The 24,800-nt window shown below is 39.9% G+C and overlaps 1 protein-coding gene across 1 annotated transcript; it reads left to right on the forward strand.

The window, feature by feature from the left end:
* Window positions 1–925: 925 nt before the first annotated feature.
* Window positions 926–24,300, forward strand: LOC149317465 (carbonic anhydrase 2-like). Its single transcript, XM_089517566.1, has 7 exons — window positions 926–1,083; window positions 3,604–3,801; window positions 18,428–18,546; window positions 19,111–19,203; window positions 20,144–20,206; window positions 21,331–21,486; window positions 23,373–24,300. The coding sequence occupies exons 1-7, from the start codon at window positions 1,056–1,058 to the stop codon at window positions 23,490–23,492; spliced, it is 777 nt and encodes a 258-aa protein (XP_089373692.1). The 5' UTR covers window positions 926–1,055; the 3' UTR covers window positions 23,493–24,300.
* Window positions 24,301–24,800: the final 500 nt, after the last annotated feature.

A 24,800-nucleotide genomic window follows, 5' to 3' on the forward strand; every position in this document is an offset into this window, starting at 1 on the left:
CGAGGCACCCGAAAGGGAGGACACTCCAAACGGAAAGCTAAAAATGCTCATCCAAAGATGGGAAACCATGCTCCAAACGGGGGACCTTTTTTGGGGGGGTTCCTCCTGGAGAGGTCCTGGGGGCATCCCTGGCCTGCCATCGCGGGGGGGGGTGTCTCCCTGCCTGCCTGCTTGCCTCCTCCGTCCCTCCGGCCCCAAGGGCGCTCCCGCGGGGGCCTTTTCCGCCTCCAGGAGCCACGCAGATCCCGCCGCCGCCGCCGCCGCCGGGCCTCCCCATCCCTCCTCCCCACCGAAGACCCGGCCGCTCCCGAGGGGAGAAGGCTCCCTCTCCTCAGCGGGCCTGAGAGCCCAGGCGCCGCCGGCCTCCTTCCCTCCTTCCTTCCTTCCCTGCCGGATCGGGGCCGGGAGTCTGGGCGCGTGGCTGAGGCGGGGGCAGCTGTTGCCTCCTCGGCGCCGCTGACGGAACAGGAGCCCCGCCGGACACGACACAAGAGGCCCCGCGGCGGCAGAAGCAGCCGGACCCCGCCACGGCACCGGCCTCCTCGCCCTCGGGCTCCCCTCCCTCCTTCCTTCTCTCTCTTTCCCTCTGCCGGTCCTTCCTTCCTTCCTTCCTTCCTTCCTTCCTTCCTTCCTTCCTTCTCTCTCTCTCTCCCTCTTTCCGTGTTCTCCATCCCTCTCTCTCTTCCTCTCTCCCTCCTTTCTCTTCACTCCTCTGTCCCACCTTTCCTCTCTCTTTCTCTCTGCTGTCTCTCCTTCCCTCTCTTTTTTCCTTGCTTCTCCCTCCTTCCCTCTCTCTCCTTCCCTCCTTCCCTCTCAGTCTCCGCCCCTCCGCCGGCAGAGCCCCGCCCCCTCCCTCGGCCAAGCGATGTCCACGCGGGGCACCCAGTTGGCCGGAGCCTATAAAAGCCCCTGAGGAGAAGCCAAGAAGCCCCAGCAGCAGCCGCCGCCGCCACCAACGACGACGACCTTGCAGCGCCTCAGCAACCCCTGCCTCCTCCTTTCCCATTTGAGCCACTCCAATAGCAGCAGCAGCAGCAGCCGCCCTCCTGCTGGCCATGTCCTGGGGCTACGGCAAGGACAACGGTGAGTGGGTCCCTCCCGGCCCCTTGGTCCTCCCTGCGGCTGCCTTGGGCAGCGAGCGAGTCTCGCAAGGGAGCCCTGGCCCTGGAGCATCCTCCGAGGCTGAGAGAGCGCGACCCACCTCTTGCCCAAGGTCAAGGCTTTCCCTGGCCAAGCTGGGATCCTGACCCGACTGAGGCGACCCTTTCTCCTAGGGCTTTCTCAGCAAGGTTTCCTTCAGAGGAAGTATGCCGTAGAATCTGAGGCTGAGAGAGTGTGTCTTGCCCAAGGTCTCCCAGCAGGTTTCCATAAGCCCAGAGCTCTGGCTTATGGCCACCTGAAGGTTGAAACCTCTCCTTAGGGTTTTCTCAGCCAGGTTTTCTTCAGAGGAGGTTTGGCTATGGAACAGCCTCTGAGGCTGAGAGAGTGTGACTTGGCCAAGGTCATGGGTTTCCCTGGCCAAGCTTCTGACTGAAGGCAACCCTAAGGTGAACCTCTTGTAGGGTTTTCTTGACAAAAGTTTTCTTCGGAGGAAGTATACCATAGAACCTGAGGCTGAGAGAGTGTGGCTTGCCCAAGGTCTCCCAGAGGGTTTCCATAAGCCAAGCACTCCGGCTTATGGCCACCTGAAGGTTGAGACCTCTATAGGGTTTTCTTGGCAAGGTTTTCTTCAGAGAAGGCTTGCCATGGAACATCCTCTGAGGCTGAGAGAGTGTGTCTTGGATAGTGGGTTTCCCTGGCCAAGCCAGGATTCGAAGCCTCCGTCTGACGGTGACCCTAAGGTGAACCTTCCCTAGGGTTTTCTTGGCAAAAGTTTTCTTCAGAGGAGGTATGCCATGGAACATCCTCTGAGGCTGAGAGAGTGTGGTTTGCCCAAAGTCACCCAGTGGGTTTCCCTGGCCAAGCCAGGATTCAAACCCCAGCGTCCTGCTCCAACGCCCAAACCACAACACCCACAGTGCTCTGCATTGCTCAATGCGAAGTAAAGCTGTGGTTGCATTTCCTTCTGGCGTTGGAGCCCAACTGGGACAGATCCCAGCTTCAGGGGAAAATCCCAGGAGGAAGGGAATTTGGGGAGAGGGAAATTGGTAGCCTTCCCTCCATCTTCATCACAGGTGCCTGAAATACAAGGCAGGAGGAGATCTCTGGATTTCCAGGGCTTACCTGATCTTGCTTCACACCTGCCTAGCATACATCTACACTGCATAAATAATGCAGTTTGACACTACATTGAGTGCTGTAGCTCCTATGGAATCCTGGGGTCTGTAGTTTTACAAGGTCTTTAGCCTTCTCTGCTAAAGAGTGCTGGTGCCTCACAAAACTCCGGGATACTGTGGGATGGAGCTGGTGTTGGTTAAAGCGATGTTAAACTGCATTATTTCTACAATGTAGATGCAGTCCCAGTAGCATTTACGCTCACTCTCCTGGGCAAGCAGGTCACTGGGATGCTGGAGGCAGAGATGTGCAGAATATCAGGGCACCCCCAGGGAGATCAGAGAGGACTACCCTTTTATCCCCTTTTCCGTTTTCAAAATGCCCTGCATGCATGATAGCAAAATTTTCCCCCTCTGCCCCCAAATTAAGAAATCTCCCTACATGGGGAGGTGGTAGGAATAACCCTTCTTCACCCAGGTTTGCAAAACGGGTGTGAGGTGGGAAATTCTGCAGCCGCTGGGATGTTAATTGAGAATGAAATGGGAATCTGCCAGCCACATCATTGCTTCGCTAGGCAACCCACAGAGATGTGTGAGCCATCAGTTACCCTCTGTGTATATGTGTATGCATGTGTCTGTGTGTGTTACTCAGACTTCCCCTTCTGGAACTTGATGTGTCCATTCTTCCTGGAAGAGTTGTCAGTGGGGGAGCCTTTTCCAATATTCTTAGCTCTACTCCTTTCTTATACCCAGATAGTGGAGAAAGGCAGAGGGTGGCTGCTGTTTTCCTCCCAGTCCCTCGCCCTTAGATTCCTAGATTCCTGCCTCCAAAGCCCCCTTTTCTTTAGAACTGAAGTTGCAGTGGTTTATTGGTTGATATTATTTTGTTTAATGTATTGTTATTTTAACTAGTTATTATGGTTTTAAATTAGATATGTTGTTTAATAACTTTTTAAGGGGGGAGGGAAACATATTGTTTTTATGTTGTATGTTATTTTAATGTTGTAAACCGCCCGGATTGGTTCGCCACAGGGCGGTATATAAATAAAAATTTATTATTATTATTATTATTATTATTATTATAGATTGCTGCAAGTTGAGATCTAAGCTTACTGATCCCTTTGCTTCTCTGCTACCCCTGTCAGTTCCATTGATTGCTCCTCAGGGGTGAGCTGTCTCTGGTAGCTCAGGCTTGTAATTCCAGCTAGCCAAAATCATTTCATTCTTACATCCAATATTGATGAAGCAAAAATATTAAAGGCTCTCAACTACCCTTAAGGCTTCCACCGAGTCCCCCCCCCACCCCCACTATCAGTCATCTTTCTGCTGTCTTATTTCAGTTGGCACTTTACATTTGTGCTATCTTCTCTTTCTGTGTCTTTCTTTCTAGGACCTTCTCATTGGCATGAGACCTGCCCCATTGCCAATGGAGAACGGCAATCTCCGATCGACATCCAACATAAATCTGCCAAATATGATGCCTCGCTGAAGTCCCTGAGCCTCAGTTATGACCCATCTGCAGTCAAAAGCATCGTCAACAATGGGCACTCCTTCAATGTGGAGTTCGATGATTCTGGAGACAAATGTGGTTCGTACCTGTTCACTTTAGGGGCTTCTTTTGTGGGGCTTTGGAGGAGGCGGTAGTAGGAAGCAAAGGGGAAGGGAGATACCTTCTGGAGGGAGAAAAAGATAGTGGCTGCAAGTATAGCAGGTTAAATATTTAACTACATTAATGTGGCTTTGCTGTAGCCAGAAATTAGTATAATGTCTGAATGTGATAAAAATCCATCTTCATCTATTTGGATATTTCACCGTATCCCTTCAAAGAACTCTAGATAGGTTTAAAATCACCTTCCCCAGAATCTTTCCTCCAGTAGTGCTGGACTACAACTGTCATTGTACCCAGACACCATGGCCAATAGGCATCTGGGGATGATGAGACTTGGAATCCAACACTTTTAGAGGGCACCATATTCGAGAATTGATAGATTATAGCATATGGGAGAGCCATTAATTTCCCAAGCATCACTCTAATAATGCATGCCTATATCTGCTCACTGAAGTGTAAGTAACCACTGTTGGGTGAATGGAAATTGTTCCCAGGTAAGTGTGTATAGGACAGTGATGGTGAATCTTTTAGAGGCCGAGTGCCCAAACTGCAACCCAAAACCCACTTATTTATTGCAAAGTGCCATGTCCCTCTGGTTTTCTAGTAACAAACTCTGGCAAACTCTGTGCTGGGGCAACAGCACATGTGCCCACAGAGAGGGCTCCGAGTGCCAACTCTGGCATGTGTGCCATAGGTTCGTCATCACTGGTATAGGATATAGGATTGTTGGGTTAAATGTTCTACAGATAACTTCTCTTCATGCCCCTTTTTATAATCAATCTTCCACATCTTGTTTTATTTTTTTTTACCTTTTCTACCTCTTCTTTTTCCATAGGAAAAATGTAAGTTGATCTGACAGATAGGAGTTCAGGATGGATAGATGTGTTCTTTGCTTTGTGGCACATAGCAATCTACAAGGCACAGGCTAATCCATGTTCCAGCAATAGGGCATCTTGCCAGTGTGCTGTTGGACTTGGAATTTACAAGTTTCAAATGTTCACTAGCTTTATATTTCTATAACATTTAAATTATCTAGTGTAAGAATATGTGCAGCTGAAGATCATCATCTGAATAGAGAAAGGCAATGGGGACAAATTCAAGCATACAATTCTGTTCTAAATTTTGGATTGCCAGATAAAACAAAATTAACAAGGATGTTTGCAGTGGTGCTGTACCTGTCCAGAAGAGTTCTTTAGGGCGAAATGTGCTGCATATGTGAAGCTCTTTTGAGCTAGAATAAGAGGCTATTTTTTAAGACAAGGGATACTTGGCATCCAAGAGTATATGGCATCCCACGTTTTTCTCCAGGAGAGGTAGGTGGCTTCAGGTTGAAATCTTTCCTTTAGCAATATTTTTGAGTTTTTCAATAAAGGCAGCAGTGCATTCTTCCCACATTCCCACACAGTTCACCCAGGGCTAGTTAGTCATTCCTTTTCAGCAACAGTCTCTGTGCACAATAATGTAATGGCAAATTAAAAAACCCTCATCTTGTGAATCCCTATGCCTGATGAGAATGCTATGATTACATGTTCAGTACAGAGGTACAAGGCTACTCCTGCAAGCAAGACTCTGAAGGCTTGCTTTGTAATCATTGCAATTTTTCAGATGGCTGCCTGTGTAGCAATTTTCATCCAGCTACAGTGACCGTGCAACAGCTTTTAAATGTAGGAAATGGTGCCATTGTAAAAACAGAAGCTGCTGCTTTCTCTAGACACTGCCTGATTTAACTTGCTTGAGCAAGTGTCCTATTTCCCTCCCTCCAGTGTTGGCAGTGTCATTGAGGGGACAAATTCAAAGAGCTTAGAACAGCTTTGACTTGTGAGTTATCCAAACAGTATTGCAAGTAACTGTATCAAAGGCTAAAATCCAAAGCTCGCCTCTTTTGATTTTCAATAGGACTCCTGGTAGCATCATAGTTTGTGTATTGCAGCAAAAATGTGCACTTAAATGTGGCTGTGTTTGCTGGAAAAACATTACTGTAATAAACACATAGGTAAGTGCACAATATCTTTTCTATCTGAAATGAGTTTTTACATCTGTCACATAGCAGTCCCTTAGTATCTTAATGCCTGTTAATACACAAGCTGTTCTAAACAAAATCATATCATGTTTTTAGTTTTACTTTCCCAAAATGTGTCTTAGTGGAGCTGTGAAAATGAAGCAGAAAAGTAGATGAAAATCATTATTCAGTAATTTTTTGAGACTTTTGAACTGCTGCAGGCATTGCATGCATGTATGTGTGTGTACGCACGCACACACACACTTTCAAGTCACCTATAAACTTACAGTGACACCATGAATTACATATGGCTTTCTTAGTCAAGGAATACTCTAGAGGTGGTTTTGCCAGTTTGTTCCTCTGGAATATAGCCTACAGCACCTGATACTCATTGCAAGTACTAACCAGAGCTAATCTTACTTAGCTCCCAAAATGAGATGGCATCTGGTGCCTTTGGGGTGTGTAGGCCCTATCATATGTACTCAGTCTTTAAATTTATTCTGTTATAAGTCAGGTAGTTCACATGAGTAGAAGTTTTAAATAATAATAATAATAATTATTATTATTTTTATCCCGCCCTTCTGTGCAACACAACTAGGGCGGATTACAACATTAAAATATACATTACATATCCCCCAATCCCTCCCCCTTAAAATGCAATTAAACAATTTACAGTATATTATATATATTATATATTGTATATTTATATATACAGTAAATTCAATGACTGTGCAGATTTCATATATTTATATACCTTGCTCTGGTTGCAAAATTAAAGATTATTTGGAACACTGAATTGTTTGATTCATATATTTTGAACGAAGAAAGAGATGATAAGGCAGCAGTGGGGCATATAAAGTTAGAGTATTGGTGATGGAGGAATTAGATGTTCCCTACAACTTCAGTATTCAGAACTGCTTCAAGACTTTAGCAATGGGGGATGGGGGAGAAAGGGAGAGAGAAAGTGAAAAAGAGAATTCATAAGTGCTATGCAGAATTAAAACTTTTTTCTTAAAAAGAGTCAGAATTCTGTAGAGAAGACTAGATTCTGCATTAGCCATCACAACTCATGATTCACAGAGTGATTATGACTATCACAGTTCTGTTCTGTTTTTTCCTGTTTAAGAATTCTTTATTTGCAGCTTGCCATTCCTTCATTTGGAGTGTTGAGACCTTCTTTTCAACTGGGGGAAAGCAGGGGGGTGGGACCTGTGGGTAGATTATAGCACCTCTGAAAATCCAGATCAATCTATCTAGCTGCCTGAAGGCATAGGCTAGAGGCAAGTATAGATTGTTTTGGATCTGTTCTTTGTTCTGGTGGCTCTGCTAGAAAAACACAGCATCCACATTGATCATTTTAACTTCTGCAGCAAGGAGCCAGTCTCAGGCAGCTACAGTTTATGGAGAGTGGGAGGAGGAAGTGGAGGAAGACAGTAGTAGAGTGGAAATGCTCAGAGACTGCAAGCAGTAGCATGGTGGTGTGACAGCATGATAATATTGCTTCAGCAGCAGATGCTTCAGTCTTTCACAGGCTGTTGAAAACCACATGGTATCAGATTTACCTGCATGCACACATTAGAGTATCTGTTATATAAACTGCATCTTCACCTTGCTAGGAAATTTCCCATTATGGTTCCAGGTTCAATCTCTGCCATAGCTAGTTAAAGAACAACAGGCAGCAGAGTTGGGCTGGAAAAGACCTATGGCCCAAATTATGTATTTATTTATTTATAAAGCGCTGTAGATTTGCACAGCGCTGTACATAAAAACAATAAATATAAAAGAGTAATCTTGCATTGCTGCTGCCAGTTAGACAAAATAATATCAGACTAAAGACCTGACCGATAATGGGGAAGCCTTATAGCTTAACAAACAGCTGTGAAATGAATTAACCGTTGTATCAATATAGCATCCACCAAAACACAACAGTCCTAATTAGATTTGCCAGGCTACGAATTTAAGGGTTTCTAAGCCTGTACATATCATATGTTCCAATTTAGTAGAATTTTGGTCATATCTATATTAATTTGTCCTCCACTACGCAAAATGTAAAAGTATGCCATTCTATTTTGTGGCTGCAGATGCTGACTTTTTAATTTTTTAGCAATTGCTAAAAAAAAGAAAGAAAAAGTTTCTGGGTTTTCTGTGGGTTTTTTGGGCTATATTGCCATGTTCTAGAAGAGTTTATAAACTTTTCTAGAACACGGCCACATAGCCCGAAAAACCCACAGAAAAATATGGATGCCGGCCATGAAAGCCTTCACATCAAAAAATTTCTGATTTTATGATATAATCAGAACAAAAGGGATTCATATTATTACCTGTCAGTTTGGTGGGTTTGTCAGATATGTGTGAAATAATAAAATTTTAATGCAGAGAGTTTTCAAATGTAAAGATCTATTGTTGTTTATAGGTGAACACATGGAACAGGCAGTGGGTTAGTAAAAACTTTATGATACAGAACACATTTGTATCTCATATTGCTCTTTAGAAATGTGGTGTCCTACCACATATTGTTGGGCTAGCATTCCTAGTAGCCCAGATAGCATAGCCTGTGGATAGGAATGCTGGGAGTTGCAATCCAACAACATCTGAGGGACTGTCATCAGTTATATGGAATGGGCCACATATATTTTTGGAACTGAGCCACTGAGCTGCTCAAATGTGCTATTAAAAGTTCCAAGCGTTCTTTATTGAAACATACAAAATAAAAAGGCAAAAAAGTAAATCCAATTATTAATTTTTATTAGAGTAGACCCATAGGATCAATAGGATGTACATAAGTGTTTATTTTCCAAGTTTTCATCAGTTCTTTCAGATACCTCTAGTTGAAATTAACAGTTGGATTTATCCCAACAACATATATCTCTTTGACACAATAGAAGTCCTGTGGCTATTTTATGATTGCCTTAGTATCTTAGAGAATAGTTAGGTTTTTATACAATAAAATGTATTCTTTGATGGCAGACCATGTTTTGTGCTTATCACTTTCATTAGTACAGAATCTTCCCAAGGTTTTCTCCTCTGTGTCATAAAGCCACTGTTACAGATATTCCAGTCAACAGTGATCTTAACAGAAAAAGAAAGCTTAGGACTGCTTTAGAGAAGATTGGGTTCTGCTTTGCTGCAATATGAAACAGCCAGAAAAAAGAAATGCAGTGGAATGATATTTTGAAAGCAAAGTGTTACCCACTGCAGTCTTGTTGCTTGTACTTGACTATGCAGTTTTGTAAATCCTTAGGACTTTGATGGTCAGACTTGGCACTAAGGATTTCAAAAGTGCATTTAACATTTAATAATCTCTAATACAGTTTAGAAATGACATAAATCCACAAACTGTACAAGATCAACAGTAATTTGTTAGGGGGCTTTCATGGACAGTGGTGGGAAAGGTGCAGTTCTTCCCTTGGGTTAATTGCTGGCATTATTTTGATATGTATGCTGTTTTTGCAAAAGTTGTTCTGCATGGTTTACTTGTAATCATTTGTAAAGTTTTCTCACTTCCTTTCCCCCGCCATAAGTGCAGTTTCTTTGGTCCCCATATCTTTCTAGTAAATGTACTAAAAGTGCACTAGACTACACATTCTTCATAGCAAGGGGTGGCAAACGTCAAGTGTGTAGGTTCTATTTTTAAAATTACTTTTGTATCCCCATATTTTATTAACTGAATGGAGAGGGGTTAGCTGTTGTCACCTACTGAACTTCATAATCCATAAAGCAGAATGACCTACACACCCAATTACCTAACTATAGCTCACTTACTACAGATCATTTACCAGTTAAAAAAAGCATTCAATTTGATGTTATTAAATAAATGGGAGTTAGGAGATCCTTCCTCATCTACTACAAATTATCCAGAGATATCAGTTGATCCTGATAGTATAGGATCTGTAACTACATCTAAGGCTAAGTTCTCCAGTCCAATCCACAACCTGATGGAACTGAAAAACTAAGATTTTGAAACTCTGATGGGACCAGCTTTAATTCACAAGCATTCTTTTAACTAGATTGCATAACTGGCTTTAAGTTAGTGAACATTCTATATGGCTATCAGTAGTAAGCATGCTTAGTGGCAGATGTGTATCTCCTGATATTGGAGAAAGCCAGCATGGTGTAGTCGTTTAAGTGTTGCAATATGATTCTGGAGACCAGAGTTTGAAATCCCCCACTTGGCCATGGAAACCCATTGGGTGACCTTGAGCATCTCACACTCTCTCAGCCTCTGATCAAATTCTACCAAGAAAGCCATATGCTAGATTCACCTTAGCTTTGGCAGATGACAGAAATGACTTGAAGGCAAATAAAAAAATTAGAAGGCACCCATCTTCTCTATAAATGTATCTCCCTGAAATCAGTAGGAGTCAGCTGCATATTTCCAGTAAAAAGAAATGTGTATGCAGATGCAGGAGGCAGATGATTGGGAAAATTTTAGAGAGCTTGAAGCCTGGAGGGCATGCATAGTTTTGCTCCTAGCTCAGAGATTTGTGAGTGCTGCAGCAGCTTTGGCACCAGTTTGCATTGCTACTTCTGCAGTAATAGAGTCCCCACTTCCAATCCTTAGAAAAATTGCTTTTGGGGTCTGCAGTCTTAGACTCCCTCAAACAGCATGGTCACCTGCAATGCTGCCTGGGATCTGTTGTCCAAAGACATATCTCTGTTTCACTTCTTCCCACTTGGAGGGATTTCAGTGCAGGTGCACACACCATAATTATAGGCGAAAGGAATAGTTAGTTCATAGATAATCCATAGATAATCTATACTTTCTTGGTAGTAATCTCACAAAAGATTCCTTTAGGCTGCAAATTTATGCAGGCATTCATGGGAGTAGCCACTTAGAGTGACCTCTCTTTAAAAATGCATAGGATTTAAGGCTGTGATTCTAAGCATTACTCCCTGAATGTAATTCCTATTGCGTACAATAGGACTTATGTCTGCTAAACTTATTTTAGGCTGTTCCAGAATATATGGTTTGTAGCATGTGGCCAAATCTCTTCATTAGAGCATTGCATTTGGTATCCCATCTGCGAATTAGTTCCTATCATAGACCTAAATAAACATGTTTCCTCACCTGTATAATGTTTCAGGGATTTAAAAACTGTTTTGTAAGAAAATATCTATGCTTTAATTCATTCATTACAAAAACAGCACAGGATGAGGACCATCCAGAGTGCAACTATTAAAAAAGGAAGTGGGTGTTGGAAAATTAATGATTTAAAAGAGAGAATTTATAACCTGTTTGCAGCCTAGCTGGTTAATAAGCTGTGAACTCCATAGTAAACATTAGCAAATTACTTTCTTGCTGAGACTGCTTCTGGAAACAGAATCAATCACTTGTGGATTTGTTTTATGACAGCAAAATAAACTGATCTGGACTTCAGATATATTGGGTTGGATCCAGCCTTACTTACAGTATACTCAGAATAAATTGAGTTGTAACTCAATTAAGCTTCATTGATTTCAGTGGGTCGGTTCTAAACATGACTAGATCCAACCCACAGTTGATGGCATTTTACAAAATGGTTTAAACTAAATACAAAAACCAGCTTTCTTTTCAGTTTGCCTTTTATAACCTTTAGGTTAGGGAAGTCAGGACTTTAAAGACAGAGGAAATGTTGAAAGCTAGGATTCTACAGCTTCATAAGTGGCTTTTCTGGGAGGATGAGCAATAAAATATTAATTATTCTGTAAATGATTTGAAATGGATGTGCCTATAATATATAGTACTTTATAGACAGTAGTACCATAATTTAGCAACAGCAAAATGGTGAGGTGAAATACTTTGTTGCTTAATTAAAAGCCATTACACTATATAAAAATTGCTACCATTACTTGTTAAAGAATGGATGTGAAAATATATATACTGCGTTGCAGTTACTGACCATCACAATCTTTGTAGAATCTAAGACAAAGGCCAAGTTCTCATCCAACTCCCCAAAATGTTGAGTCAGTTCAGATACTAGGCTGTCAACTGACTGGGGATGGAAAATTGTTTACATGTGTTGCTAACATGAGTGTCAGAAACTCACACATGAATTCAGCTCCACTTGTATGTATTGTATAACCACTATTTGTTGGTTTATTTTTCATAAAAGGAAAACTGTAGTCCCATATGTGTTTGTAGCTGTCATGCTAGCTGGATTTAGCGGTCACCTACAGCTTGGTAAAATTATTTTGGGCCTACAACTTCCACTGCTCTTGCTGGCTGTAAGATTCTGGGAATAACAGCCTGAGAAAGGGCCAAAGCAGACAGCTGTAAAAGGGCGGTTCTGTGCCACCCCTTTGAGCACCAGATTGGGACTGCAGCAACCACATGCTGAGGCCGCGATCTGGCATTTTTCCAGCCCCAAAAGGAGTGGCAAATTGCCGCTCCTTGTTGGGCTGGAAAGGGGGTGCTCTTTTCAGTGCTACTGAGGCTCTTCTGCACTCCTGGTGTGTGTGGCCTCTGGTTGCTGCACTGCAGGAATGCCCTAATGCTGCCTGCCATCTGGTTGGGAGGGCAGCATGAGGCCGGATTGAGGGTGGAGTCAGGACATGCAGTATCCAGTTGCCCCATGGCACTGGGAAGCTGGCTCAAATAGCCAGTCTGTCTATTCAGCCCCAAAGTTAACTTTTCCAAATGCTTTACTTATCCTCTTTATGTTGATGGCTTTCAAACTACAAATCAGCTGGTGGCTGGGTGTTGTCAAGCCAAACTCTGTGTACAAAGCTAGAAATATGCTTTGTTCTCCAATGTAATGCTATTATGACCTATGTATTTCTCTGTGTCAGTTGACTTCACTTGGGGATAGTAAATGTATGCTAAAATGGGATTACTTATATGGACCACTTTAAAAATAAACCAAAGTTGTGTACCACTTCAAGCCAAGGTAGTTGGTACAGTCAGCTGCAGTCAATGGTTATGCATTACCACAACTATGACTAGTTACCATGCAATAGTGTTAAGATTTTGTCGGCAGAGTAATATTCCTAAATATCGTCAAGAGTATATGGAGACCAGACCACACAGGAATGAAAGCACACAATTTATTCTGGAAAGCCTGCTTAAAAATTTAGGGGGACCACTTAAATGTAATTGCTTAAATAGTACTTTCGTAGATTAATTTATTTCAGAGTTATCTCATTAGGGAAATTATTCTTGATAAACAAATATGTCTGTAACCTACTCCTAAATATTTCTCATAGCCTTTCCCGCTACTATTCTGCAAGTAATGTGTTGTAATGTAATTTTATTGACATATATTCAATATGCATTAATGCAAAAAATAATAACTGTTAGCCCTTAACACAGCACCTCTTCTAGCCATAAGTAGGCAGCTGGAAGCCTTGATAAGGCAGTAGTTTTTGACTGATAAATGTTATAAAACAGGTTCAGCAATCACTCTGTAAAAGTGCATATTAACACTCTGTTGGCAGTTAAGCCTCACCCTGAATAAACTTTCTGATAAAGCCAGGACATGTGAACTGGGAAAGGACACATTTCCAGCACCTTTTGGGGGATTTCTCCTTATGCCATAAAATGCATAGGTGTTTACACGTAGGTTTCTGTGAACATATACTGATGCTTAATAAGTGGGCATTAAAAGATTTTTTCTTTCTTCACTTCCTTTTTGCCTAGACTAAACTAGGTAGTTGTTGTTGGAGGGAACCCTGTAATAATAATTTGACTACAAGTTCCTGTATGGAATTATATTCAAATACAAATGCATGTTGCATTAAGAAAACAATGAGTACTGCAATATTTACAAAAGAGTGCAAATTAGGTGTACTTTCATGGAAGCAAGTGCTATTGAAATCAGTAGGACATAAATTAGGAATAAACATAATTGGGATGGGGAGATGTGAGAAATACCAAATTAATTATGTCCAGAGAATGAATTCTGTTCCCTTCGTGTATCCTATAGTTCTGTCTTTTGTACTTGCCTCCTTACCCACTCTTGCTAGGAAGAGTATATATGTTATTGTAAACTGACTATATCTGTGCATTAGTGTATCTATCATCACATGTAATTTGAGGTTCTAACTATCTAAGCTTATTGGGATTGTTTCACATGCAACAATTTTCTATAATTTGATCACATTTTGTAAGCAAACTACATGTAGACTGTGTAGGTAATGCATGGGCCTCTATGTGGACACATCAGAAAACTGTGGCTAATTCTGGGCTTAATCCAATATTAGTCCTAGTTCCAGAAAATACACTGAAGTCAATGGAACTTATGCAAGGAGAAATTAGGAAGTCTCGTTCATTTCAGTGGGTCAATTCTAGGCAGAAGTAACATTGGATTTAACCCATTGGCTCTTTCTTTTTCTCTGCCCATGTTTTGTGGAAGTAGCATAAATCCTGGTTTATGGTAGCTGTCTGAGGCACAAGTGATGCCAATATAGGAAGCTAATGTATATGAATTAACCCTAAATCACCTATGCCCTATGAGGACCTTGGATACCCAGGAATAATCTTGGTTCTTTAAATAGCAGTGGGTTTTCTTCAGGACAGGCTAACAAGTTCATTTAGGGCAATCACAAATGACAGGCATAGGTTATATGTAAATAAGGGAAGTTTCAGAAAACTTGGGTAGTGTGTGTTTTTTTGCTTTAAAAACCCCCTTATCTCCTTATGTTAAACCTTCTGCCACTATCAGACTGTCTCCTCCCCAACTGACTCCTTTCAGGGCAACTAACTGCTGTTTATCAGAATAAACTGCTAAAAAGGTTTTTTAGGGTGAGAAGATATGACAGCATGACCAGCAGAGAGCTAGGCTGTCAGAATCATTCAGAATGTAAGGTTCTCTGTGTGTAGTTGTTTGGAACCAAGAATTGGGATCCAAATATAGAAAGCATGGCTATAGGAGATAACATACCTCACCTCTAAAAAAAGCCCTCAAAATTGGTCATTCTGCCTTGTGCATAGGCTGCTAGATAATGATTAGAACTCACCCTGTTTGAACTCAACAATAGCTAGTGGGTTAGTCAGGGACAACACGGCCTAATCCTTTAAAATCCTTATTAGTTTTGTCTCTTGTCAGAAGTAGTACAGTACATTAGGACATGGGATTTTTAGGGGCAAATTATTTATTTTTATATCCTCTTACAGTAGTTTCATACGTACATGTATTGTACATACATGTATATATAACCACACATATACACACTTACATAAAATGCATTGTATACGGAAATATAGGGAGCTGCCTTGTATTGAATCAGGCAGTGGCCCATTTAGCTCAATTTATCTGTATCAGAAAATAGCAACCCAGCAAAACCTGACTGTTAATGTTTGGTAAACCTAAATGTCATCTGTTTATGGTGGAGCAAAATTATTTTTTTAAATAAAGTTTCCCTTAAAGTTGGCTTCTCATGTTGTCTGAACAGCAGCTGTGGTTTGTCACTAACCCCAACCCATTTCTAAACAAATCAATTTCAAGTCATGGACTGTGAAGCAGACTAGTTTAAACTAAGGCAAATTAGTGATAAATTGTGATTCCTAGTCTACCTGATAAAACAAGCTGACTTGGGAAAGGAAGACCTACTGAAGTACTCCTGGCAATGTGGAAGGAAGAGAAAGTATGAAGATGGAATATGTGAACCCAGGCCTCATTGAACAACAGACGTTATCTGTAGATCTCAAAAAGAGTAAAAGACTGTCCCCATTTTGTTTTGAAATTAAACATATTTCAGAGTATGTTTTTGCTCTTAGCAGATATGATCAAAACAACTCCTTGGACAAATAGAAGAGATTTCTGCCTATGCAAAGTGGAGTGTTTCCTATTTCCACTGATTCCTCCCACCCAGCTGGAAATCTCCACCTCATTTTTTTATTTCAGAGATAGAGACTCTTTGGCCAGCTAGATGTTGATGAACTACTGCTCCTCATTGGCAAGGCTGGCCAAGGTTGATGGGAACTGGAGTTATTAGCAATTGATAACTGTGTTCTCCAGTACTGCTGCATTTCAGAGGATGCTCCAGTCCTCAGGGTATAGTTTCCCAAGACGAACAAGGAGCAGCCATACAAAAGAGGGTATACCAAAGTTGCACTGGCAGAATTCAGTTCACTCTTTTCTGAATCCATTTATTTCTGTCTTACCTTGCTACTGCTCATATTTTTCTCCCTCTTATCTGTGATATCTACATATGACTCCTTGATTTCAACACACAGAAGGGACAAGATGCTTCATGTAGGAGACATACATGCGGAGGACTAACTGCTCCTTGGTCTCATACCTTCATGATCCCTCTTTCATCTATTTTCACATGCACCACAACTCAGCCACCCTATCTGAGCATTCAAAATACTTCAATAACTATTTGTTAATGGAGGCAAGCTGAATATTCAGTAGTGATTAATCAAATTATATGAGACCAAGCAAAACAGACCAGCCCTCAGGGGGTCACATATATGTATATATCTATGAAGTTTGCATTTTGCATTAAAATGCTTTAAATGGTGTGTGTTTTTTAATCCACTGAAATAAAAAGTCAAGTGAAGATCTCAGAGCCTATATTCAATAGAATCTTCTGACAAATCTGGTCTCAATCCCAAAATACCCTCTACAAGTGACAGAAGTAGTAAAAAGGGAGAAAAAACCTGCATGTATGTGTTTTTAAATTGTGGTTTTTCAGACATGACAGACAGCAAATCAACACTTATTGATGCGTGCCAGTTGAGTTGTTTCTAATGCCAGGTTTATATAAATGATATTTCTTTGACGTTTATGAGATGTAAGACAGAGTGTAGGCTGCTGGTAATATAAAGTATGCTTAGAAAGTTGGATATAGACTAAGTTCCAGCTTCTGCAGTATTTGTACTAATTTCATTTGTGCCAAAAATAGGGATGGGGGTTTAGGTATTACTAAATTGGAGGAATTGATACTAGAATTAAGATGTAAAACACTACAAAGGATCGCAGATTCATCACATATAACAATAAGAAATATGGCCAAGGAGATGGGCGTAGCAGGAGAATTTGAAAAATGTTGGTTGGCTGCTGTGGGCAAAAAGAATCAATACCATTAATAGGAGATAAGACATTGGAAATGTGACAGAAAGGATAGAGAATGTGGAAGAGGATGGGGGAAACTGAGAAGGATTTTTAAGGGCCCACAGGAGGGTAGGAAGAAAGAAATGCAAAAATGGAAAGAATACCAATGTCAAGGGAGATTGCTTCCAGGGTTTCTGAATGATCCCATCAGTAACAGTTGGTTAAGATCAAAAGGTGAAAGAGAGGGAATCTATTATGGCATTAAAATTAAGATCCAATGTATATTCTATGAGGGAACTTTTGGGCAGAGGGAATGAGAGGTCTGTTAAGAGATATTGTAAGTGTGATGCAAGCATGGAATCCCTATCCCATATATTGGGACAGTGTCCTGCTGTTCAACAAGCAAGAAGTTGGTGACACAATAAATTGGGGAAGCTTTTGGTTGAAGAAGCCAAAAGATTAAATTTGAGGGTACACTGGGAGCCCCATATTAGAAATAAAGATAATATATTGAAAAAAACAGACTTCATTTTTGTAAAAGAGAAAGAGGCAATTGTGGTAGATGTTATGATTTGCTGGGGAAATACAAATGGAAATCTGGAGGAGGCAGCAGCAGATAAAGTTTAGAGAATCTGAAAGATATAATAGAAATGTTGGGGGTGGGTCACATCATATTTTATGAGTTTATGTGGAACCAGGGGGAAATGTCCAAAAGGAAACTTTGCTGTATTGACACATTTAGGAATAGTGGAAAAAAGATCTGTGTGGCTTGCTAAAACTTTTTGTCAAAGAATGCTCAGGCGCAATGTTACACCTGTTTGAAAATGGGAAAGAAAAATGAAGATATGCTTTTTTCTCTTTAGAAAAAGTAAAAGTTTAAAAAAGTAAAAGTCTGAAAGATATATTTATTTTTACCTATGTCTGTAATAAATGGAAAGAGATTCATTCACAGTTGCCAAGAAAACATATTTTGTTGAATGCTTGTGTTGCTACTGCGCAAGTCAGGACATTTCTTAGTTCTAATTCAGGTGAAGTTAAGCATGTCTCACTGAACTCAATGAGATATATTATTTATTACACTTTTTGCTATGATTTATTTAAGATTGAAATTCTTTTCATAATTATTTGGGACTCAATATTGGATTTCAAAGAAATATGTACAGCTTGGCTGCTTATCCCATTAATTTTGTGGGATAAGTTTGGCTTTCTCCGAGTTGGGGCTTATATATACATCTGAAAGGCCTACCCGTGAACCCCAGCTTGGAAAGACAAAGTGGCATGTGGTTCTAACTGGGAGATGCTAAAGGGAAAAATATACAGTAAACTTGGCATACATATATAGCTTAGCATTCGTATATGAGAAGTACCTTTCCTCTTTGCATTCCTCTTATTTGGGTATATCTAAATCATTCTCTGTTCTAAATCCAACCTTGAAAATCTTTTTTAAATGCAATTTATCCTTCCTTGCTTATCATGTCAGTGACATTAGTGGAACTACCCAAACCCAATTTTAAAATACAGTTCAGATAATAAATATAGCTGTATGTGGCATAGTAAATAGTAATTTTAGTTAGGAGGCCTAAGTCTTAATATCAAGTTTGAATATACTCTATCTATTTTTTACTTTTAGTGCTGAAAGGTGGCCCAGTTGAGGGAACTTACAAGCTAATTCAGTTCCACATTCATTGGGGATCCTGTGAAGGCCAAGGCTCTGAACACACTGTTGATGGGGTGAAGTATGATGCAGAGGTAAGATCTCCCTGCAGTTCCATTTTCTAAAGGTTTTCTTCTGAACATGTCTGTGATAGAGATTTAAAAGATTCTAAAAAGTGAATAGACAATAGTGATAAACTTTGTAGGATCTACTGAGAAGGCTCCTTGGCATCATTACCAATGAGACCTCAGAAAGCAGGATATTGATTCTAGTGTTAACTTCAAACATCTCTTTCCCAAACTCTTCGTGGCTTTAAAAATAAGGACCAATTTCACAGGTTGATCTATTGTCATTAGGGCAAACCTGAGAATTATTCAGGCAAAGCTATCACTAAAGGACATAGCAATTTTTCACAGTATATTTTGCAGGATATGGCAGCATGTTTGCATTTAGGCCATTATTTAAATGGACATGAAAAGCTAGTGTGAGAACAGAGAACTAATATCTATATTTGTATTTCATGCTGCATGGCAAAACAGATCACTGTTCAAACAAGTTCTTAGAATTTCTCTCCTTTAATACCTCAGCAGTAAAGGGGCTGTTAATGTTTAATACATGAGTTTAAACAGTCTTTTCTTTCTGATTTCTCTTCTCTCCAGCTTCATTTGGTTCACTGGAACACAAAATATGGTAGTTTTGGTGAAGCTGTGAAGCATCCTGATGGCCTGGCAGTTGTGGGTGTGTTTTTGAAGGTTAGTACATTTATACCCTCTTTTTCCATCTTTGTTGGTCTTGTAGAACATTTTCACCAAGCTGATTTACTTCTCCTCTAGAAGCTGAACTAACTCTTCATAATCATTCAAGCTGGCTTTGTAATACTAAGCTTCCTTTCTTTTAGTCCTTTGGCTTCTTGTGAGAAGTAAACAGTTCAAGAATAAGTCTTTTTTTAACGAACAAAATTGTAGAGCTCAAAGGGCCCCAAAGCCACGTAGACCAACCTCCTGCAATGATATAGGGCCATTGTCTTTTAGCAAACATCACAAATCAGGCAACCCAGCCCAAATATAGCATGTCTCAAGATAAGGTATATTCTACAAAGATGTTTACTGAGTAAATGTTCATATTACTCATACAAATAAGCCAAGCCCCATACTACAGGAAAGTCAAATAACTTCACTTTTGACCAATATACTGTCACAACTGCAAATGGTTGAGGCCCTAATCTTGTGCACATAGAGCAGCTTTTTACATGGTGTTTGTAGTTAGGCATGTAGACCTGATTATAAAATAACACACTTTCAGACACCCTGCATCAGTTGCATAGAGCATGTAGTGCTTGATTTTCTGCATCTCTTTACCCTTTCCAGTTGTGATGGTGAATATTTATGGTGCACTTCATTGTATACAAATTCTGTGTCTAAATATGAAACACTGAATTTTTCTACTGTGGAGCTGTTTCTCACTAAAATCAAACAGATTTCCTTTCATGTAAACATATTTAGGACTTTGGTGGTTAGGGTGTTAAAATACTTTGCTTTTAAAGCAATTGGCTAATTAATTTCCTTGTCAGAGTAAGATAAATTTCTATAAAATGTGTCAGTGGCATGGGTTTGAATGTTTTTCTAAGCAATAAATGTAAATAGCCATTAAATGCAACACATGCATTTTCTTCTTCATTCCTTTACATCACAGGTAGGGAATGCCTGTCCTGGAATACAGAAGGTTGCTGACGCATTGGACACCATTAAACACAAGGTAATGTCTCTAGGTTGGATTTTTTTTTTTTTTTAGCTTCTAAGAAATGTTACACTGTTGGTCTCAAGTTTTAATTCAAAGAAAAGCATTGGAAGGGGATTACAAGGGATTTGTTTTTAGTTTCTTACTCCATAACTGGGATTCTGTTCTTGTTTTATTTCTGGTGGTGTAATCATGCCAGTGGAAGCAAAGGCAACAATAGTGGCGAAAGGTAAAATGCAGTGGGGGAGTGGGAAGAAAAGACTGTTACATGTCTTGTGCTCATTTCCTTAATCACTGTTGAAGGTGGCAGTCGTTTCCCAAATGACTGACCTGGAGTGGGTAGATGGGTCTGTGAATCCTCCAAGACAATTTGACAATTTCCTAATCCATGGCAGTACAAAGCCAGCAACCTTTCCTTTCTCTCATCTCCCTGCTAAAGCATGCAGAAAGTAAAACCATTAGCATGAATTAATTCGTTACTCTAGCATAGTGTCCAAACAAGATTCTGGCCCATATATTTTCACTGATTCCTCAGTCTTTTGTTGGTGAGGAAACTATATTCAAACAGCACAGAAACTTGTAGCACTGCTTTCAGCTATTTCTTGAAAGAAGTACTTGTTTCATTTGGCAGGCTAGGGGTGAGGGGAGCATAAATATATCCCATGTTTGTTCAATTGCTTTGCACAATCCCACATTTTCATTGGTTTGTACAAACAGATTTGACCACACTAGATATATTTTGAATGTTATTGCCCCTTATGTTATAGTCCAGCAGAAAGGGCGGCCAACTATTAATGGCTGGCTATGACCAAAAGGTGCATATGTGTACTGAGATTTGTGAAGAGCCTCAGCAGGTGTAATTTCTGTTGTGACAGGCATTTTACTAAATCTGCATTTTACTAAATTTCTCTACAGGTCTTGAATGCAACAGGAATTTGTTTCAAGTCTTTTTTCTGTTTTTGCTCTCTTCTCTATTAGCTGTATACTTTTAAAATTTTTTTTTATTTAATAGATGCATACTTTACTTTTATCAAAAAATATGGAACCTTCCCTTAGAACTGCAAAATCACTAGTGTGTGTGTACATAACATCTACTTTTGTGTGAGACTGCTTTATTTTATCTGATGTTTTATTTGTTCTAGGGCAAACGGGCTGCCTTCACAAACTTTGATCCCACTAGTCTGCTTCCTTCCTCCCGTGATTTCTGGACCTATCTGGGATCACTGACCACTCCCCCCTTGCTTGAGTGCGTCACCTGGATTGTTCTGAAAGAGCCTGTAACTATCAGCAAGGAACAGGTAAATCCATGCACTGAGAAAATTGTGCTTTGTAGGAAACATTATAATCTTTCTGCTTTGTTAGTTTCAGCAAAGATAAGACAGCCTATAATGGAACTGTAGCTTACCATAAAACAACATAAAGGCTCACACTCCAGCCGGGAATGTGTTACCCTTTGACAAAGGAGTGTAAACCAGTTGACTGGAGTATATCCCCTGGTTTTATTATATTCATTATCACTCCTTTACATAGGGATGCTTTTAAGATAGGAAACTCTGAGAGAGGATGTTTGATCATTTCTTATTATGGCCTTTCTTCAATGCAAATCATGTGTAAATACCTTCTGACCTCAAGCCCATCACTATTGTTAGCTTGGGCAGAGGAAAACAGAAACAGCAGGGACTAATATCTGCAAAAAGCAATCCTAGTGAGCATGTACAGGTTGAGAATTAAATTAATGGCAGGTTATGGCAAGGTTCAGTTTGAATGTTTCTTCTCATAAATGATACAGATTACTTCTAGTTGTCAATGCTACATGGCTCAGTTTTTTAATATGGTGGCTACCTCATCTGAAATATACTTTTAATCATGGGTACCTTGTGGATGAAGCTGCAGATGTCCCCATCCCCAAGTCAATTCAGAAGTCACCATTGCTTTTGATGTGGTTTGACCTAAGCCATTTGGCATGTCTGTGTTAGAGCCGGAGGCTGCCAGTTCTCTTCTGGTATGGATGTTTTCATGGTGATTGAAAGTACATGCTGGCCCAGCACTGTCTTTACAGGATTGGTGGGAAGGGAATCGGAAAGTTACATAGGCTTCTAGAAGATTCAGTCAACATAATACATGATTGGCCTAGCTGTATAAATGCACTCAGACACATACACAATGAGATTAGTGGTGCATAGAAGAAAGCATGGCTTTCGGGGCTAGTCAAGGCTCTTGAATCATTGAGTAAATGAAAGAAATAGTACCATAGATGTATTTGCATAAGCAATTTCATTCATTTGGTTCAATTAATAGACACAACACCTTCAAATAAAATGAAGGATATTTCTAACCCATATATCTCACATTGAATTATATCTCACATTGAATTATATCTTACATATCTCACCCATATATCTTACATTGAATTATTAATGCATGAGAGATTTTCACGTATGGATGAGTGTGCATAATGAAATCTACATATTCTGGAATTTAGAATTAGAATTGAACAAGTTATATAAATAACACATTTGGTCTAAAGAGACTATTACAGATACCCTTGCTACAACTGAATAAATGCCATATATATAGCCACTTATGGGGAAAAAACCTGTTATGAAAGTTTGTATCACATTGCAGTGTTACTTCAGGTGCATGACAGAGTATTAAATATTCAATCTAGTATGCAAAGATGCAAAATTGTCCTTTTAAACATGACAGAGTGCTTAAATGTTTTAACTGAGCGTGGGACTTAAAAGCATGAGATTTACTCCCATTCTTGTTTTACGCCACTGTTTTTTACATGAAAAAGGTCACAATGGAAAGAAGGCTGAAGGAACTAAGACTTAAAATATTAAATTGTCCCGCCAAATGTACACTGCTGATAAACAGCCATTTGTAAACTTAATGCAAGCACAACTGTATAGGCATACTGTTTTGGTCCCTTTATGCTATATACACCTAGGAAAAACTCTCCAGCTAGTCTTCTTCAGCCTTGCACTCTTGCAGACATTTTGGCTTACAGTTCCCACCATCCTCAGCCAGCATAGGCAATGACCATGGACGATGTGAGCTGCAGGTCAAAAAATCTGAGGGATGCCTGTTTGGGGGAGGATGCTCTACACAAAGGGTATAATCTAGAATGCCACTGGAAATTGTCAAATTCTTACTCCTTTATTTCTTTGCTTTTCTCCTCCAGATTGACAAACTCCGTTGCCTTTGCTTCAATGATGAAAATGAGCCGCAGTGTGCCATGGTTGACAACTGGCGCCCTTGCCAGCCCTTAAAGGGCAGAGAAGTTAGGGCTTCATTCCAATAGGCTTTGTCCATTAAACATTGCTGTGTTCTTGAGGGTTTGGGTTTGATTTTTCCAAGCTAAGCACAAATCAGACTAATGCCATACATGCACTAGTGACATTTGTTTTTCCTAGTGCTCTTTTCTCTTCCTGTCATATTCTGAAATTCTTAATAATGAAATGCAAAATGGCCATAAACCAAGAGGAAGGCAAATTTATTGCAGTGTGAAAAGTGTGCAGTGTGCTTACCAGGGGTAAGATGGAAGGGGAGCAGCAGCACAGTGTGCAATATTTGAAAAGAATTGCTGTGATGTTGGTGCTGATGCTGTAATAGGGTATCTTTCTTTGACTGTCTGTCAAGGGATATAGTGAGAGGAAACAAATAAGCCATTTTTAAAAACAAAAAAAGTAACCTCATAGAATATATGATGCTGTGTATACTCAATAACTTGAATCTTTCATGGAAGCACAGGAATGCAATCTAATGTGGACATTTTACTTCTGATTTAAGGTAATACCTTTAATCAAAGTAGGCATTAAAATGCAACATTAGTTTTGAAAATTAAATATCTTAGCTTTCAAAAAGTGTGAAGTGTAAATATTTTACTTGTTTTACATTTTTAGCCATAAATCTGAACCATGTCTTAATGTTAGCATTTTTTTTCATGTTACAAAATGTCAACTGACCTAAATTAAGTACTACTATGTGTAAAAATTGTTGATACCATAGATATAATAGAGACTATTGTACCATTAAAATAATGTCATAATTTAAACAAATTAATATTGTATTTTAGATACATTCTCTAATAAAATATATATTTAAGCTTATGGTTCTGGACTCTTATTGCTGTATAAAACAACAGTATGAGGCTAAAACAAACTGTCTTTATATGAGTATAATTTACTGCAACAGAACAGTCACAATTGATCAAATCAACCCTAGCCAGCATATCTAATAGTGAAGGATGATGGGAATTGTAGTCTTGGCAGTATCTGGAGGATCGCACATTCTGCACTGTTCTTCCACTGAATAGAAATTATTAGGACTTCACGTGTATGTAGAAAAAAAGATGCAAGTTTCTTTTAATTATAATGATGTATATCAGAAAGGTAAAAACCCTTACTAATTACATCTGAGTCCCAGTTTTGAAGAAAGGGTGGGATATAAATAAATACAATAGTAATAATGATAACAGAAGAGAATATAAATGGAGGAATTGTCAAAATGAGTACAAAATGGAATGTATACAGTGGTAACAAATATAAGGTGAGCAAAATGAAATGTAAGAGGATCAAAAGTAATTTGAAATAGCATATTGTTAAAAAGA

This window comes from Sceloporus occidentalis, unplaced genomic scaffold (assembly GCF_023333645.1).
Source record: "Sceloporus occidentalis isolate IW3139 unplaced genomic scaffold, rSceOcc1.0.p SCAF_3, whole genome shotgun sequence".
Taxonomy (NCBI): Eukaryota; Metazoa; Chordata; class Lepidosauria; order Squamata; family Phrynosomatidae; genus Sceloporus; species Sceloporus occidentalis.